Source organism: Borostomias antarcticus (assembly GCF_949987555.1).
Source record: "Borostomias antarcticus genome assembly, chromosome: 10".
In the NCBI taxonomy this organism is placed as follows: domain Eukaryota; kingdom Metazoa; phylum Chordata; class Actinopteri; order Stomiiformes; family Stomiidae; genus Borostomias; species Borostomias antarcticus.
Genome location: NC_140243.1, coordinates 3,549,401 through 3,569,970, shown reverse-complemented (window position 1 = coordinate 3,569,970; position 20,570 = coordinate 3,549,401). Strand labels below are relative to the sequence as shown.

General features: G+C 41.7%; 1 protein-coding gene across 2 annotated transcripts in view; it reads left to right on the top strand.

Annotated features, from left to right (window-relative positions):
- The window catches only part of elavl4 (ELAV like neuron-specific RNA binding protein 4), a gene marked incomplete at both ends in the record, with an annotated part of 122,434 nt that extends 106,426 nt beyond the window's left edge, over window positions 1-16,008 (top strand). For both annotated transcript variants that reach the window (XM_084444949.1, XM_084444948.1), the window contains 3 exons: window positions 4,047-4,272; window positions 10,341-10,379; window positions 15,681-16,008. In XM_084444949.1, the coding sequence (XP_084301075.1) occupies window positions 4,047-4,272; window positions 10,341-10,379; window positions 15,681-16,008 (593 nt within the window). The remainder of the gene's footprint in view (window positions 1-4,046; window positions 4,273-10,340; window positions 10,380-15,680) is intronic.
- Window positions 16,009-20,570: the final 4,562 nt, after the last annotated feature.

Here is a 20,570-nt window from a genome sequence, read left to right as displayed (position 1 = left end):
CATGCACTCAGTCACATCTCCATATCTGATAGCAGTCCCTGGGCCCTATTTTGGTGAAGCCGACACTAACACAGCCACACAAGTGAGGGCGCTGGTGCTCTAAGGCATGGCCAATTTTGTGACTGAGGATGCTAGCGCACCCCTGGCGCAACCCCAGCGCAGATGTAAAATAAGTCGGATTAAGCAAATTGAATACACGAGGGCATGGTGGGGGTTTGGTTTCATAATGGCCAATTACAACACCTGTAATTGTAAATTCAGACATACAAACACACTCAAACATTTCAGCATCATACTGTTAACCTCGACTGACCTCAACAAAAGCCCTGAAACTGAAAAGAGATGAATAGAAGTAGATAACACATATGATATGTACAATGTATATGCTATTGACTCAGTTTCCATGTCAATTCAGTATGTGTATATCTTTTACTTATTATTATTATTATTATTATTATTATTATTTTACTTATTATTATTATTATTATTATTATTATTATTATTTTAGATTCAGTGGCTTCATCTGAAAATCACACAGATATAGCCTCTATAGAACAGACTCCTCTCAACAACCTAGGCCAGTCTCCCCACTTAGTCTCCCCCCTGTCTCCTCCCCCTGTCTCCTCCCCCAGTCTCCCTCCTCAGTTAGTCTCCCCCCTGTCTCCTCCCCCTGTCTCCTCCCCCAGTCTCCCTCCTCAGTTAGTCTCCTCCCCCAGTCTCCTCCCCCTGTCTCCTCCCCCAGTCTCCCTCCTCAGTTAGTCTCCCCCCTGTCTCCTCCCCCTGTCTCCTCCCCCAGTCTCCCTCCTCAGTTAGTCATCCCTGGAGAACCCAGAGAGAGACTGTAGAGCACTTACTTATCCCTCTACATCCCCTATGGGACATAAGGATTCAATGAGTTTTCTCCATTGCATTCGGTCCTTGGCATGAAAATATATGACATTGGGCCCCACCAGTGGTACAGGTTCGATTTGAACATTGGGAGGACTCAATAAGCGGCAGTCTGGGGGTCCTCCCCCAATACATTATGAAGTCACACTGAATTTCCTGCATTCTGGTGAATTTTTCTCAGTGGATGCATGCATGCTTCGCTGGCTCTGGCATACCTGCTACCAGGACCCATCCGACGACACTGGTCTCAAGTGGAGGGACACAAGTGGCTAGTCTCGGAAAATGGGTTAGTACTGTGCTGTGTCTCGGGGAAATACAGAATCTAGGCCCCCAAACAGTAGAGAGGCTACATATTATGAAGTCCGATCACTTTTTTTTTTGGATCGACAGCACTAATAAATATGTATCTCTATATTTATATATATATACTATATATATATTTGTTTTTATAGATTGTATGTATGTATATATTCTATATTTTATACATACTGTTTTTCTATATTTTTTGTACTCTTATGTATTCAACTCCGGCGGCCGTCCGGCAGCCAAAATGTGCTGCATGCAGTAGGACTCAGTGGAATTTGTTTGTGAGTATTGGAGAGGTGGTGTATAAACATTAGTTCGGGGACATGCATGTCCAAACCCTTATGATTTGAGAAGACAGAGAAACTGAGAAACATAAATAAGATATCTCTCCAGCAACGCAGTGTAATGAGAGAGAGAGAAAGAGAGAGAGAGGAATTACAATGAGGCTGTCTGCACATGGAGATGCCTTTTCTGTTCTCTCTAAATGCACACACTCCTATCCCCCCACCCACCCCCCCCCCCACACACACACACACACATAAACACACACAAGCAGTATTATGCAAATAGTCCTCTCAATAGCATGGTGAGCTGTCAGTGAGAGAGAGTCCATTGGGCCAGGGAGCCAGCCTCATTTAAAATGAGCTCCAGCATGTGTGTGAGGGTTCTTATGTGTGTATCTCCTGCCTCACAGAGACCAACAAAGGACCTCCCAGGCAGCACGCCTCTCTCTCTCTCCCCCTCTCTCTCTTGAAATGTTACTTTCCTGTGGCAGTCAAAAACGTCTCCTTGGAAACAACTCAAATTTCGCCAGCCCCATGAAGTGAGGCTGTGAATGAACTGCAGTGTTGAGGGTAAAATAAAAAATCTGAATGTAAAGCTACAGTTTAAGAATAATAATTTAAAAAAAAAGCCTAGCCAGCTGGCCCACATTCCAAGTTCCATCTACTGTACTTAAAGGTTAAGAACACCAACATGTTAACATTCTTAGGCTTCGGGGAGGAACGCTGGCACGTTACAATGTTCCCCCCTGTACTGAAAGCCCTTTCTGAAGGGGTACTAGTGGCTGTAATACAAATGTATTTCCTGGCCAGCACAGACAATATTGGATATTGTCCCTTGTGTTCCTTCCACCACTCTAAGGGGTCTTCCTCCTCGTCTATGTTTCTTGTGAGCAGATATGAGCTTAGCTCCAAGTCAACATCGAGCTCTACAGGTGCAGCTGCAGCTGCCTCATTGCCCTTTGCTGCTTTAAAAAAGCTGCCTAAGATTTTCCTCTTGTTTCCACCAGGGGGTCCATGGCACTGGAGGAAGTTGAAAATAGATGGGGTTTTTTTGGTTTATTTTTTTTTAAAGTTAGTCTCAATATTCCACATTTGATATCTTATGTAATATCTGTCAGCATTTAAAAAGAAAGTTTGATTAAAGGTACCCCGAGGAGTTTATTTTTCGTTATGAAATAGTCTAATTTTAACGGTGTTAATCAGTGCCATGTCCTTAGCCAAGAAATAAGTGACTGCATCTGTAATCTCCTTCTGCCGTCGTCGTTTCGTGGATATGGTGATGCGCTGTATAGGGTTATTGATGTCTGTGTCGTCTGGCGACTGGACTTTTGCAATGTGGTTTGTTGTTGTTGTTGTGCCTTCTTTACTAAATCATGTTAAATTTTGTGGGTACGTTTCAGGTGGTTCATGAGATTTGTAGTATTATCTTCCGTTGCAGCAACAACAGCAAAACAAAGCTTGCAAATTGTATCTTTTTGTAATTCGTTGTCGGGTTTAAACCCCAAATAGTTCCATACGCCGCTGGAATGTGGTCCTTTTCTTGATACAAGCACAACATCCCCCTTATTCTCGCCACCGGCATTTTCCTTGTTCTCGCTCATTTCTCTTTTCCCATCAGTGTTATTATGCTCTTGTTGCTCCTGGCTAAGCTAATGCTAATGTGCTGGGGCTTCCTATGTCCTGCCGTCTGGCTCCTGCTCCCACGTGGAGTGTAGGGTTACCGTAGCAAAGGGGTAAGCAGCGCCTATCAGTACATTTATTATCTCTGCCCCAGGGGCAAAGCCCCGCAGGGCGGAAGGTAATGTTTTCCCCCCTGTCTGTGTGTGTGTGTGTCTGTCTGCATGCGGACAGGATTAAACAAAAACTACCGGCCCGATATGCAACTCGGTGGAAGGGTGCAGCATGGGCCAAGGAACTCACTATTAAATTTGGACCATGATTCATTCATAGGTGGCTCTACAGTACCCATATAACTGTAACTTCAGTGTTTAAATTTCAGTTTCCTCATAGGTTTCAGGTTCTTGGCGTCACTTGCAATATCTAGCTTGGCCACTACGCCAAAAACTGGCTGTTCCATGCTCGAGTCAACAGGCTGGTGTCTATTTACCTACTATCTACTTACGCTACAGCCTGTCTACCATAATTTTTCCGCCCGGCGGATGGAAGATGATGCTGCAGCAGTGTTATTATTTAAATCAGCAATATTTAAATTTTGCCTTGCACCTGACGAGACTACTGGCTGCAGTGTAGAAAGAGACTATACAGAGGAGATGAAGAGAGGAGGAGAAGGGAGGATGGAAGGACTAGAATATGGGAGGGGGGAGGGAGGAGGAGATGGGACAGAGTGGGGAGGAGAGCAGAGCTTCATGGCTGAACAGGCAGCACTTTCTCTTGTTTTGTTCAGCACAGTATATCTGGCTGGCTGTGTGTGTGTGTGTGGTGTGTGTGTGTGGTGTGTGTGTGTGTGTGTGTGTGTGTGTTGTTGTTGTTGTTGTGTACCACCTGTCTACCCAGAGCCATGTGGAGTGACGGGTTGGCCCTCCTGTTTATGATGTGCTGGCCCCACAGGTGGCTCCCGAGGCGTGGGCTTCATCCGCTTTGATAAGAGGATAGAGGCAGAGGAGGCCATCAAGGGCCTGAATGGACAGAAGCCGTCCGGCGCCGCTGAACCCATCACGGTTAAGTTTGCCAACAACCCCAGCCAGAAGACCAGCCAGGCTCTGCTGTCCCAGCTGTACCAGTCCCCCAACCGGCGGTATCCAGGACCCCTGCATCACCAGGCTCAGAGATTCAGGTGGGAGGGGTTTGTGTGTGTGAGGAGGTGGGAGGACTCTCTGTGTGTGTGTGTGTGTGTGTGTGTGTGTGTGTGTGTGTGTGTGTGTGTGTGTGTGAGGACGTGGAGGGGTCTGTGTGTGCATGTGTGTGACTAAGAGAAGGTGGGACCATTTAATCATTTAACCTTTATTTAACCAGGTTCACCATTAGTGTGAATGCTGAGTCATTATTCACACTATTGTTATCCAGTTCTTTATTTTTCTTCTTTCATACGTTTTTCGCAGAGACAAGCTACTTAAATCATTCAAGTATCAAAAAGTTTAGCTTTTTAAGGGTATGATGGGACTTCTTTCAGATTTTTAGTAACTTTTATACTAAATATTCGGCTTTTTCTTAATTTTTTTTCCGATGAAAGTCAACTCCTTCATACTTTGAGCTACAGAAACCATTCAACTATCAAAATGTTCAGCTCAGATTTTTTATATCTTTCATACTTTTCAAAATATTTCGCTTTTAAAAATAAATAAAAATACAATGGAAGTCAATGGGCAGAACTTTAAATGCTCTTCAACTTTGAAACCTATCTCCTGACATTTTTTTGTGCTAGAAACCTACTTCAAAGTTTAAAATGTTCAGGACCTTTGGATTTTTCATGCATTCAACAGATTTGTAGAATTCTTTATAGCTTTTATGCAATTTAAGTTTGATTTATACCATGGACTGGGTTAATACTCTTTTCTGATTGGCCAGCAGACGTTTAAACCGTGTATACGTACACGTAGTTCGGCTGAAATTTAAAGCAATACATCGCGATATTTGGACCTTTACAAACATGTCTGGTACTAATTCTCCAATTAGATTTACTAAAAGTAAGCTGAATCGTCCAAACAGTCTAGATACATTACACATTACAAATACATTGACATTTATTACCTTTTAAAACTTGCGCCCCCGGGACGCAGCATTCAGTCGAAGTGCGCATGCGCAACGTTGTGCTTAAACAACACAGTAGTAGCTAACTATTCTGGCGTCTATGGATATCATGCGTTTTTAGCTCAATGATATCATGGCGGAGGTGAGAAAACTGAAGCGAAACATCATGGAGGAAGCCAGAAAAATAAAAAGACAATCTGATAACTTTACGACAGTATGACAGTGCACTTACTCGCAGAGCCTGTGGGGGCGGAGTTCCGAGAAAACCGGATCTAAAGGGTAGAGCGGCTACTAATAAGAGGTGGATTGATATTAAAAGATGTGCGAACATTCCATTTTAGCGTGGGGATATCGTGGTTATCGCCACGGCTGGAATGCAAACTGACCAATAGAGACAATGGACCGGATCTATACCGTTGTATAAAACCGTTTAACGCACACCTACTCATTGATTATCCCTTACTTGTACCTGTTTTAACATTGAAGTGGATGTGTGGAATGTTCTAGCAGCTAGTATGGCAGCTAGTTTTTTGAAAATATCCACGTTTTATGAACTGCTGTCGCTCCTACAGTTTTAACAGCTCATACACATTGTATTTAAATCTAAACGTTCACACGATTGTGTTGATTCGTACCATGTAAGTATCTAAGCTGTGTGACTTATAGTTTTCGACGTGTAACCATTTGTTTAACAACCATATGCTCTCCATTCAAACTAATGGAGCTCCACTCTAACTTTTGAGCTGCTAATTTTGAATTCATACCCCTTTTCTAACTTGCCACCATGCCTACAGTTTTTAAGCTATACAGACATATTATAAAGGAAAATGTTCAGCAAATTCCCAGGATTCCTACGGTGTCGATATCTAAGCTGTAACATTTATACTTTTTGAGAGAGAGCTGTATGAATCTGGCATGCCTTTACATGCCTTTACAGTGAATGAAGGGCTGCTCAGAGTGTCAGTTGGGATTTGAATTTGGGGACACAAGCAGGCTCTCTGTACAGGCACCCTTTTATGACTACTGTGGTAGCATTCATATTCCTTCCTTTCTTCCTTCCTTCCTAACCTCCTTCCTAATATAAAAAAAAATATTCTGAATGACAATCTTTTTTATGAAGAGTGGTCTAATCTATTTTTGAGTGTAGTACTAGCAGTACTTATAACAAACACCTACTGCTTCTCACTGCTACTGCTTCTCACAACTTCCATACAACACCTCCACAGCTACTGCTCGGCCCCGGAGTGGGCTATAGACACGCGGTCTACACTGAGGGGTGCATGGGGATGGCCTGGCAGTCATGACCTGCCCCCGACTGGCTCTGACCCGAGGGGACGGAGTCTCGCCATCACGCCACAGACCCCACATCTCAGCCCCTGAGTTGGCTAGAGACACAGTTTTCACCAGTGGGTGCAGGTGGGTGGCCCGGAGAGCGCTACACTGTCTTCGACCGGCTCTGACCCGAGGGGTCAGAGTCTCGCCACCACGCCACTATCCACGCCACAGACCACACAACTCAGCCCTTGAATGGGTAGAGACACATGGTCTTCACCGGTGGGCACATGGAGATTGCCCAGAGGTCACTGTACTGTCCCCAACCGGCTGTGACCCAAGGGGGCGGAGTCTCATCACCACGCCACTATCCACGCCACAGACACCACAACTAAAACCCTGAGTGAGCTACAGACACACGGTCTTTACTGGTGGGTGCATAGTGCATTTGTCAGTTTTTGCCATTTGCTTGACGAGATCATGGTAACTGACACAGACAAGCTTTTTTCACCTCGGTGCCCATGATGAATCATGATATCAGAGCTCTACTGATGATGGCTTTGTATAGTCCTCATGCACGCACTTAACTCAAGCTGTACCTATGCAATGTTGATTGAGCTAACTTAGATCAGCCGGAATCTGCTTTTCTGGAACCATAAAAAGTTTCCAATCTCAGTGTAAATCAACTCATACTTCAGAGTTAGACTCAGAGTTTATTGAACCTGCTTTTTGAAGAAAAATAAATTCTGTATGGTAAAATACATGTAATTATCATCTATATTTAAATTACACACTACTCAGAATTTAAAGTTAAGCATGGCGATTTTTCAAAGCTGTTTATTTCTCGTCATACAGCTTGTGACACACACAACACACGTGCAAAGGGTGGCAACACAGAACACACACACGCTGAAGTGGTCACCGATTAAATTAGTCCTCTGCATTTTTCTCATCCAAGCCGTCTTGGAGTAGCAGCTAGGAGCAGTGGGCAGCCTCATGAGTGGCACCTGGAGACCAAGTCCAAGTGCTCAGTCCAGTTCCTGGTCAGGGACAGGACTGAAGAGCATCTGTTATTCTGCATGTTTTTCATATTAAATGATTGCTCCTCAATATTACAATAGAGCAAGTTACACTACAGAAAAAGAAAAGAAGAGGGATAAATGTGATTTTCCGAGATGGGAAGCACAGGGTGTAATCTTACCCATCTCAGCATGTTCTCCTGTGAAATGTATCACAATCCGAATATTTTTCGGTGACCCGGCGCCAGAACAGTACGAATGGGGGGGCCTTGAGATTTGGGGGGTGCAAGCGTGAGTTAGCACGCGAGCCAAAACATTTTTAGGATTTTGCCTACAATCAGCCTACAATATAGCCAACACTCAGGTCGGATTATCTTGATGACTGGTTCCCCGGGTTGGAACCCTTTTTTATGTAGTAGGCTACCATGACAGTTCTCTTGCTTGCAACGCATATGGAACCAGGAACCCAACTCATCCATGCTACAAATATAGGCTACTACAATACCCCCCTACAGTACTCCCATCACACATACCCAATATAGGCTACCTTACCGTGCGGTAGCTAAGTTAGTTCGCTCAAAGCCTCATACTCCCATCACACATACGATACACACCAATCACAACACAGCCAATAACGTTAAACCAGATGCACATACCGACCACGCACTGCAGTATCAAACAGACTCATGCAAAACATAACGTTAGGCATACAATATTTGGTTACTCATAGGCTAACGTTAACGTTACACACAAACACCACGGCTGGGTACTGGCTCGCATAGGAAAGCGGCAAGCCAGATTTACACCAGAAGAAACATGATAAAGCAGCGACCATAGTCATAGACACGTATTACTAATAGGTTAATATTAATCTGATAGCAAGCAGCATACTCTGCTGTATAAGTAACGTTACATGGTTAACATTATCAGGTCTCGGGCTGGTTTTCTGTCAGTCCAGTTTTTTAAATAAATTGTTTTTGAAATCTAAATGAAACTCCATAACGTTAGACATGTTTTAACTTACCGGCCGAGGAAGCTGGTGTGTTTCTGACGCTCTTGTCCTGGAGGCTAACGTTAACCACGCTCTCCTCCTCCTCGCTAGCTAGGCTAACCACGCTCTGGCTCTCGTCCCCCTTGCTAGCTAGGCTAACGGCAGGGAGGGTGATGCTAGAAAAACTCAGTTCTCCCAATTTTTCAGTATTATCTCCCGGCTCCGGGTTAGTACATCCTGGTGCTTCCGGGCATTAAGTCATTTCCTTATGTCCATGCCGACCGTTTAGCTAAGTCGTCATCCACTATGAGCTCTAAACGACTGCAGAAGAATTGCGAGGTGCGCGCCAAGTGGAAGATGATGTATTTGCCAGTGACAGTCGGGCAATAAGAGGGGGGGTTTAGGCGTATCATGCCAGTGTCTGGCTATTATTTTGTGTATTTTTAACGTGTGAATTTGTTTTCAAACTAATTTAACTTAAATATATATATATATTGTAATAAATTATTTTTCATTTGGGGGAGGCAATGCACCCCTGTGCCCCGGGCCTGTGTTTGACATAAGCATGTCTAAAGTGTAGCTTTTGTTTCTTTCTTTTGACACAAACTTTGGTAACACTTTATAATAAGGATCCATTTTAAGTATTCAATAATAATGAACAAATCATTTATATACATTTATAAAAGATTAATACACAAATGATCTGTCAATGATTTATTACACATTATCAAGATTACGTCTACATTTGTTAAGCATTTAATAATGTTAGTTCATGTTTAGTAACACATTTGTAAATTATAATGATCTGATTTAATAATGTTAGCTAATATTTAGTAGCACAATGCTTTCAAGAATACCTACACCTTATGTCGACATTTGTTTTCAAAGTACTTGTATAATTACGCACCTTCGCGACCAGATGTGTTACAGTAAGTGGTCTGCTGCTGGTCAGCCTGTAATGTCCATTAGACAGTAGGGCCTAATAGGACATGAAACAGAGCAGAGCTGTAAGAGAGATGAACTTTGTTGAGTCGTCAGGCAGACTGCAGCCACGAGAGTTTTGTGTTGAGGTACAGGCCATCCCATTACTCATATCAAAGGAATTATGCTACCAGTATGTAGAAATAGGTAATATAATTTGTCCATTTTCAGGGAAGCAGTTGGAATTATGATGACATACTATCCGCAGCATTTTTTCTAGCGCTATGCCTAGAGTTGTGGCTATGGACAGTAGCATACTGAAGCACTATGGCTAGCCTAGCATTCTAGCTATCTGACTCCCAACCATCGTTCTAGCCAGCTACACCACTGAAAAGCAGGCTGTTCAGTGATGCAGCTGGATGTTATTTATATTAGTTGAATGAGTGTATCCAACTCAACTGGGTTACACTCACACGCCTAAACTTACTCAATATACGATAGTGACCCCAGCTGGTCGAGCTGAGTTCAGCTGGGCATCTGGGTCGCAGTACCAGTGTAACCAGTGTGTTGTGTTTTTTCAAGGCACCCTACTGTACCAACATTGGGTCTCAAACTCCTCTGACTCCCAACTGCTGTTCTAACCAGCTATGCCATCGAAAAGTTAGCTATTCGGTGATGCAGCCAGACATTATTTATACTAGTGGAGTGAGGTTATCCAACTCAACTGGGTTATTCTAGCACTTTAGCAAAAGTCTAGCATTTCAGATAGTTTAGCCAGCTGCTCGTAGTGGTACCAGTGTGTCCTGGTGAGGGTCCTCAGTGTGATTGCCTGTACAGCATATTGATGGGCTAGCTGTGTGACTGAGGGGACGCAGGGACATAGGATTAGTTAAATTGAGTAAGTTGACCATCTGCCTGCCATTAACCCCAGAACCCTCCTTCTCTTCACAGGCTGGACAATTTGCTTAATATGGCCTATGGCGTAAAGAGGTAATTAAATCCTTCACCGAATGCCAGATGTCCATGTTGACAAAATGATTTCTATCCTGTTTGGTTTCATTTTTTGGTTGTTGTTGTTGTTGTTGTTTATTTGATTTATTTTGTTTTTTTTAATTGGGGGGGGGGGGTTACTTATTTGCGAAAGAATCAGTTTGGTTTGGTCAGATAAGGTTTTAATTTGGTTTAATTAGTTATCTAGATATACATGTTGTCCTTTCAGTTACGTTGGATATTATGTCTAGTTCGTTTTCGTTCTGGTGTGTGTTGCTCTGGTTTTTAAGGCATTTGTTTCTATTGGATTCAGGTACTCTAGCCTATCTTCTGACTCTAGCTCTACGTAGAACTAGGAACACACTTAAAAAATAATACATTTTGAAGCTGTGAATCCTAAGTAATATAACTTCCAATTCAGGACAGATTTTCTTTACATATATTCCTCACATTTAATATGTGTACTGTATAACTAGTGTAGTTGGTACACATGTGAATCAGACATACATAAATATAAAATATCACATATTTATTACAGCCTAAATGGTGGGATACCATTATTACAATCCGTAGTTCCCCTATGTAGGAGTAGAGCTGGGGGTGAGGAGGCTTGAGAGACCTGGATCTTTGCTCACCCACCTCTCAGCCCTGTTTTGCTCATGTTTAATTTGCTTTCTGCTGCTGATGGATGTTGCATGACATCAACTGTTCTCACTTATCTGGCCCCCGGGTGATTACTGTGTTTTTTGCTTCCCTCTGGAATATGTAGAGAGTGGGTCGTATGCCCACCTCCCTTGTTCACTGTAAAGCGCATTGTGTTGCCTCTGGGTATGAAATGCGCTATACAAATAAAGCTTTGATTGATTGATTGATTGATTGATTTGCTTTGGAATGCCTGGGCAGCTTGTTCAGTGAAATGAGCAAATCTTGTCATAGTTCATCATTCATAGTTGCACTCTGTTACAGTGGTTGGTAGTAAACCTTGCCAACACAGCAGAACAATGGAAAGCCAAGTAGAAATCACCTGGCCAAGACAACGATGAAAACAATGAGGTATAGAGACAGTAGCCATGTTTCCATCCACTTGTCAATCGAATTGTGTGAGGATCGCTAAAAATATGAATGTGAATAAAGCCGGTGAACGTGCGTTTCCATCTAGAGCTTTAAATCAGATAAAGCATTTATCACAAAAGACTTTTATCGAACAAGAGAAAATCCGATGAGATCGACAGGACAAACTTTTTGTCGATTTTCATGATTTTTTTTTAATGATTTTACTGTTTCCATAAGGCATTTTTAATTCGATATAACTTAATTCGCATAAAACGTGTGGATGGAAACATGGCTAGTAAGGAATAGAGACAATGCAGGGGCAGGTGCCCAGAGTACTGGGAAAGACAGAACCACCAGGTCAGGATGGGGAAGGAAGCGAGGGACTAAGGAGGGAAGGAAGGGTGGAGGATAAGTATGGAAGGAACGGTGGGGGCTAATGAGGGAAGGAAGTGAGGAAGGTGGGGGCTAAAGAGGGAAGGAAGTGAGGAAGGTGGAGGCTAAGGAGGGAAGGACGTGAGGAAGGTGGAGGCTAAGGAGGGAAGGAAGTGAGGAAGGTGGAGGCTAAGGAGAGAAGGAAGTGAGGAAGGTGGAGGCTAAGGAGGGAAGGAAGTGAGGAAGGTAGAGGCTAAGGAAGTGTAGGAAGGTGGAGGCTAAGGAGGGAAGGAAGTGAGGAAGGTGGAGGCTAAGGAGGGAAGGAAGTGAGGAAGGTGGAGGCTAAGGAGGGAAGGAAGTGAGGAAGGTGAAGGCCAAGGAGGGAAGGAAGTGAGGAAGGTGGAGGCCAAGGAGGGAAGGAAGTGAGGAAGGTGGAGGCTAAGGAGGGAAGGAAGTGAGGAAGGTGGAGGCTAAGGAGGGAAGGAAGTGAGGAAGGTGGTGATTTTATGTATCACTCTTTCTTTCTAAGATTCTGCTCAGTCCAGCACAGCTGGGATATTGCACGGCTTCAAGTGTGTTACTGCTTTTATATAATGGTTACATCATTGGAAAAGATTATAGAATGAATACATTTATTTGAGTATACAACTATTTAAGTATATTTTATGTGAATTTTAGTAAACTCTTCCAAGAAAAGCAGTTCCTAAAACTATGATGTTGTTATGAAATTTCAAATGGTAGCTAATATTCCCTGGAGGAACAGCGATGATGTCCAATGGTTAACATGGGGCTGGAACTGTAAGTGAAACAGAAAGTTAACATGGACAAGATATTAGTGATTCTTGGATATGGACTAGAGTCAGAAAAAAAGTGTGACTACTAATCGGAACTATACATGAGTGGATGGATGGGATGGATGGATACTTTATTTATTAATACATGTTGTGTTAGAGCTGTAAGGACAATGAAACGGTATAACCAGTATGTAAACAAAATACACAAAAAACAAAGTCTGTAAGCTCAAGCTGTACCAAGAGTACCTGGCGGACCTCTCCAAGATGCACCTCCACAGTTTAAAGGAAATCATGTGATCTCAACCAGGCGGGGGAGGTGGGGGTGGGGGCCCTAGGCAATTGCCTTGTATGCCAAGTGCATGCGCTGCCCCTAATCTCAACACGAGAAGTTGACATCATAAGTGTTGAATATGTATTAATGTTATGGTATTCAAGTAACGTTATGGTATCAAAGTAACGTCAATGTTATTAACATTAATATTATCCTCATGTATATTGATTGCAGACAGTTTAGTTGAGTCATAAATACGCTGGCTAATAATAGGCTACTGTAAGTTATTGCTTGGTAATTAGCTACCATTACTGTTACTTTAATGTTAATTAATGTTATCTGGCCCCTATTAGCATTTGGTTTAAAGACGAAATATTGCTGACGCTTTTGCCTTGGAAATGCCAACGTCTTGAGTAGGCTAACCAACTTTAGAGCAGCCCTAAGCCTACTTTCAATTTCCTTTGCTAACGTTCTTTGCAAACTATTTAAAACTTTTTTCAATTAACATTAGCTTTGTGTTTACCCCAAATGTTTGCAAATATAAGCGAACAGTCTGAAAGTAGTTTGGTGAACTAGATGCTGGACTGACGGAAACATAAATTGTATGTTTGAATAATAAAAGAATAATTGAATAAGGAAATTCAAAGAATTCAAAGAATTGAATAATAAAAGACCGGGACGCATTCCCTAACTATTCGCCTTATTCACCTCAGCTGCCATATTGGTCAGTCTGACGTAATTAGGGGTGCAGATGCGTTGTGTTTGGAAATACATCGGAGTGAATGCAGCTGACGGCTAACTATGGCTCATTCACCTCCATGTATTTCCAAACGCGAAAACAACGGCAGTGAAAAAAATCAGTCTGGTAATGATGAGTTTGTAACCCCGATAGTGTATTCAGCCTGTTATTTTGACTATTTTGGTTCTTGAAGTGGTGTTTTTACAGCGAACTTTTAACATTGAAGTCAACGGGCACTTCCGCATCCGCACCCCAGACTGACCAATATGGCTGCCAGGTGAATAAGGTGAATTGACAAGGGAAAGTAACAACTGGAAAAGAGCCTCTCCTGCGCACAAGGCTGGCAAGGCTAAATGAATATGGCACATGCGCAATGCAGATAGATGTTCACGCAAAAATGACACAAAGACCAACTTCCACTGGTGAGATTCTTGTCAACTGCTGAGCTCCTCTTGTGGAGGTCCGCCATGTTTTCTGCAGCTAGATGCTTCTCAGCTGTACAAGAGTGCAATACCTACAGTGTCTTCTAGATTGTCTGCAGGAGTGGGTGATATAATGCCTGTTCCTAATGCTATGGGCTGGAAAGTGCTTCCATTTTCTATTTAGCCTCCTAGAGACCTTTCTCTGCCCTCTGTTCTTCATCGTTCATCCTCCCTACTTTATTCATCCTTCCTTCCCTCCTTTATCTCTTTACTTTGCTCTCCTCTTTCTCTCCCGCTCTTCATGCCCTCCCCCTCCTTCCTCCCTTTATATGCCCTCCTCCCTTCCTTAAGAAGGCAGGCTTCTCAGAGACAGCTGCAGTAAAGCAGAAATCTCAATTAAAGCACAGCTAATAATGCCTAGAGTTGCTCCTGGAGAGGCAAGCATAGGAAATTACCCTTTTATCCCATTTAGCTTTTATTTAAAGCTGGAACATTTTCCCTTTAAGCGGAAAGGCAATTAAACGAAGTCAACTGAGCATTCAAATCTCTGCATCACAGAAAAGGGAAAAGATTAGTGCAGATCTAGTTCATTCGATACTCAATCTCTGATGACTTTTCAGAGAGGTTTTAATTCAGCAACTTCCTATAATTCATCTTCCAGTAGAGGCACTCAGGAAGAACGAGAGAGGGAGAAGAGAAAGGGCCCAACCCTACCACAGCATGCACTCCTGCAGACACAGGAGAGATAGAAGGCCATTTACGCAGAACAGAGAGAGATAAAAGGCACATGCGCGCACACACACATGCACACACACACACACACACACACACACACACACACACACACACACACACACACACACACAGCCATTGTGAAATATCTTTTGTGGTTTATATAACACGGCCATATGTTGTGACAGCAGATTGGAGCTTGTTATGCACCCACATAACTATAGTTAAGCCCTTATTCATTTACTTGGTGATGGGTATTGTTGTTGATTTAACATGTTTTAGATGGTTTTAGGCTTTAAGCCGCATGCCCACTAGCACAATTGACACGCAATGATAATCCCGAGCCCATTCAAAACCAATGTAGGCACGAAATTGGAAAGTGGATGTTGCAAGTTCCGGTGGCGATGTACTCGCTCGCAACGTGTGAGGTCATAGACGCTTTGAATTAGCATAAAATATGATGGATCTCTATTTTATGCAGATTCCAGGCGAATCTCGCGTGGCATGTCCAATCAGGAGAGGGTAAAAGTGAAAGAGGCAAACAGGCCCTGGCTAGCAATCTCCACAAACGTGGAAGTCAGGGCTTATTTTGATAAACTGACCACACACTGTATTGATAATCTACATCCTTACTTACTGGCCTGAAATGACATGAAAACTTAATAAAGTGTCATATTAACAATCTTACAGACACATTTGAGTTGACTGATAACGCCCACAAGCTATTAAATCGTGGGTGAGACAGAGGGCACGCAAAAGGGGGTTCGCACGTCACTGCCTAGTGGACATGTGGCCTTAGGGTCATACACACACTGGTTGTCTTCTGTTGCTTAACTGGCTATTAGCTTGACTGGGTTCTCTCTTTTTCCCTCTCTACCCCACTCCACTATCTCTCTTTCTCTCTTCCACCTTCTCCAGGTTCTCTCCCATCACCATCGACAGCATGACCAGCCTTGTGGGCATGAACATCCCTGGTCACACGGGCACTGGTTGGTGCATCTTTGTCTACAATCTGTCTCCAGATTCCGATGAGAGCGTCCTTTGGCAGCTCTTTGGGCCGTTTGGAGCAGTCAATAATGTTAAGGTCATCCGCGATTTCAACACCAACAAATGTAAGGGGTTCGGCTTCGTCACTATGACGAATTACGACGAAGCGGCCATGGCCATTGCCAGTCTCAATGGCTACCGGTTGGGTGACCGCGTCTTGCAAGTCTCCTTCAAGACCAACAAAACCCACAAGTCCTGAACCGGTCCGCTCTCCACCCTGTGACGCTCCAAGTCCTCCTCATCATGACCACTAGCAGCATCTTACAGCCAACCAACATAGCAACTCAACTCACACAGGGACACAAACCAACCCAACAAAAACAAGGACTAGAGATATGGCTTATATTATAAGTTTGGACCTATAAGCCAATGTTGCCTAAGTACAAAGATGAAAATATCCAACATGAGTTTGGGCCGCCCTGTGATAATGCAGGTTCCCTGTTGTATAGCCTTTCTGTTTCTTGTGGTTGTTCAATGATTTTCTCTTCTATGTAAACCGTAGCAAAACCCTGTCCCCTTAAGTTTAAGAAGAGAATGTCCTTTTTAGATTGAACTGTTTCTTGGTCTTGATTCAGGAGATCTTTCTTTGTTAAATCCGGATCCACTGTCATTAGAAGTAAACCTCCCGAAAGTCAGTAAAAGGGAGGGGTCTATTTTTTAAATCGGTAACCTTCATTCATGTCAGTGTATATTAATCTACCCTATCAACCAAGACATCATCCTCGTAACTCTGATGCCGAAAAAATAAGTTTTAACATTATTTTGTTTTGTATTGCAAACAAAACACATGTCCTTTCCTCACTAAGGTTAGGGAGAAGGGGAGAGGGAGGGGATGGGATAGCTTTCCTAATGACACACATTAAGTGATTTAAGATTTAGAAAAAAATAAACTGTTGCCAAAGAGAAAATCTCTTTGCTTGAAAAATGCATTCAGAAAAAAAGCTAAAAAATAAAGAGAATAAAATATATTTTTATAAATGATAAAATTATAATTATTGATGAATTTTTACATGAATCTGGATTTGAAAAAGTAATTAGAAAAATATTTTGACTGGCTAATTAGGGGAGCTGGGCCGAGGGGGGGGGGGGGGTCACCACCTTGTGTTCGTTCTGCTGTGGTACTTTTTAGCATCAAAGGTTTGTGTTCAGGAGAATTAGATCAGCTATGGTTTTGTAGATGGAAAGGATTTGTCAAAGGACTGCAAAAGTAAGGCAGGTGTTTTCATATAGAGCGTAATATTATTCAACAGCGATACCCAAAAGGGAAGGGAGAGAGGCGTTTCCACGGCTTCACCATCCTCATAGTCCAGAGCCCAAAGCAAGAAGACCTCTTCTGTTAGTCAGTCTATGGGATATCAGTAAATTCATATAAACACATCTATCCATTTAGAGTGCATTATCTATCATTTTCTTTGCTCTCTTTGTAATTACATTTGAAAAGTATTTCATTTTGTTTTAGCTGTCAAAGGTAGGTGCTATATTACATTATTCACATATCTTAAATATCAAAGTTTGTTGTTCTATGTGTTGTTCAGAGAGAAAAAAAATACTTCAATGTTGGCATTGACTTGTGCTGATGTTCTTTGTTTATTGTTGGCCCCCATCTGGTCCAGAGTCTACTCTCTGAGGAAATCGCTAGATGGCTGAATTAGGGCCTTATAAGAATCACTTAACCAGTTTTCCTTGGGTAGCTGACTTTTAGGTTACTTACTGAGCGTGAAACATTTGTCAGAATTCAATAATGATTAGCTAGTTCTGTTAGTCTAGAAATTTGTTTCCCAAAGGGATCTAATACAATTGTGTCTTTATTTGTTGTGTACAAATAGATAATATATAGTCTACATTTGTTTTATAATATCTACTGTATATCTGAGTTGTCACTGTTTTCTGTTTGAGCTTGTCTTTTTCATATGACAACTTGATGAAGTGGTGGTACAGTTACTTAGAAAACTTGTGAGGAATCCTGTTTAATATGTTGTCATGTCGCTTGTGAAAAAAGAAATTTGAATTAAATTTAATTTCAACTACCAAGGCAAAAGAAACCGAGCAAAAGCATATAATATATTATATTTATTTATGAATCAATTGATTGCTTCATTGAATCAACTATTTATTTATATATTTATGTACTTATTTATTGATTGATTTATACTGTGTATTAATTTATGTATTTATTTATATATGTATTTATTTGTTCTGTTGTCTGTGTATTTTCGTGATACTGGTACAGGGAGTTGGGGGCATATTTGAGAAAAAGGGAACAAAGTGACTAAAATGGGAGGAGCTCTCCTGCTAGTCCAATGCACTGAGAGAACGTTTCTTATGTTTGTGCTTTGTACCAATATATCAAAATGACAACATAAAAAATCAAAAAGCCGAAAATAAAAAAAATATCCAGAGGGTTGGTGACACTCTTCCTGTATTACTAGAAACAGTTACTCGCTATGCATAACCTAGTTGATAGTTCAATTTGCTATTGCTTTTCTCGTCTTGTTAAAGAAAAAACCTTAAATCTTTTTCAGTAAAGTTTAGTCTTAATAGAATGTTAACAGTCGTTCTGGTTTAATATAACCTGTGATAAGTTTGTGTAGTTATAAAAGCCACTCAGCACCCTCCCTCCACTCACTACCGCTTTGTGACGAAACTTTATGCAAAAATGTGGGTCTGAAGCATAGTTTTCAGTTGTCATAACATCCTGTTTTGTGGTGGCTTGGGCAGATGTGTTTGAGAAGCAAATGTCCATTGTGTTTGAGGGTCATTCATTGCACTGGACTAGTCAGCCAAATCACCTCAAAAGAGTCAAATCTATTTTATTTCCCCATGTTTTCAAATAACATCACTAACATTACTTGAGAGATACAATTACACCAACTGTACTTATGGCAGTTAGATATGCAAACCTAAAAATGCTTTTAGGTTTTCAAACCTTAATGGTATTTAATGGATTAACCCCATTCTATATTTTATATACTATTATAGAATACATATATATATATATATGTATATATTGAAGGTATAGGGTATATTTAAATTAGATTTTTCTGGAGACATGAGTAAATATGAGGGGGTGTTGGGGAACAACGTTAAACACTCAGACTGTACCTTCACTCTCACACCTCCGCCCCATCAAACCATCACACAACCATTTTACAACAATCTTACAACAATAATCCAGCCACCGACAGTCCTGACCTCTGACATGCAACATCACCAGACCCCTTCAGGCTCCCTCGCCGACAGGAGCTTGAATTATGCAACAATGCTAACCCGGAAGAATGTCGTTCTGACGTTTGAACACATTTCCAGTGTCTTTTAAACTCTTAATGATGTGTTCCGTCCAGACCTTGTGTGTCTGTTTGCGAATGTAAGTGTGCATGTGATTGAAAAGCTGTGTGTGTGTGCGTTTGTGTGTGTGTGTGTATGTGCATGCATGTGTGAGTGTGTGAGTGTGTGCATGGAAGGGTGTTTGAAACATGGGGCTGCATCACCTCGCATTATGCCCGGCCCCTATGGCTCACACCTTCCCCTGTAGCGCCTTATAGTTCCTGCCAGGAGATATCTACCAGGCCTGTAGTGGAGGAGGGAGGGTGATCCCAGGAAGCAGGCTCTCTGTCCGTTCTCATCTTCCTTCTGACACGTATTGTTTGTTTACTATCTGAAAAATCTATTAACTTATCTTTAAAGACAAAAAAGATTAAAAAGATGTTCACAGGCCCTAACTGGCCTCTCTTAATTAATTTATTGCTAATCAATTATGAATTACTGATTATGATTATTATTGGTATTATTCTTACTGTAGTATTCTTATTCTTATAATTAATCAAATTACTGCGATGAATGACTTCATGTTATCCTTGCTAGTTTAGGTCATTTCTGAAAATGGTAATAAAATAAAAATCTTGCTGTAAATGTTTTTTTTTTTTTTTTTTTCATAAGACTGTTGTGTTTGAATTATTTGTACTTTTGAATGTTGGGACAATAAAATCAGGTGTCGAGAACTTTGTGAAGTTTGATGCATTTTTCATATCTAGCTTTACTAAAACCTCATCCTTATATAAATTGTACTTACTCCAAACCTCACATTTGCTATAGAATAAAAGGGGTAAAACAATGTATTACTTTAAAATAGATATAATTTTATTGTCTATTACTTTGTACTGCATTATTGTAAGATGGACACAATAATTTTACCATTTAGGGTTCCAAATAGCAACTGATATAAACCTGAACAGGATTCTATCTGGAACCTTAGTACCTGAAAAAGGTACAGAGTTCTTCCACAGTTACCAATGGTTCTGCACAGCACTTTGTTTAGCCTGTCCTGTAAAACTACAGGAAGGGTGCCAAGTGGAGACACTCAAAAGTGAGGTCACAGCACCCCCTGCATGTCTGTTGGGGGTACTACTCATCATGACGCATTACACTATGACCACCACACTCAAATGATGTAGTATACACTGTTTGTTTCCTGCATATACTGTATGCTAAGCCCAGTCCTAGATTAAAGAATATTGAAATGGCCATATCTCCATGTGAGAGGTACACACGGTCAGACCCACCCCACATCAGAACCTGCTGGACATCAGAGTCAGGTCCATACTCACTGACAGCAAACGGGCGCCTGATCTGCTGGGATGAAGGACATAATAATAGATCATTTGTATTTGTTTGATTGTCGCGCGAGTGGTTGACCAGGGGGGGCTAAGGTTACTACATAATACTAAATATTCAGCTTAAGTATACTGATAGCTTAAAGTCGCA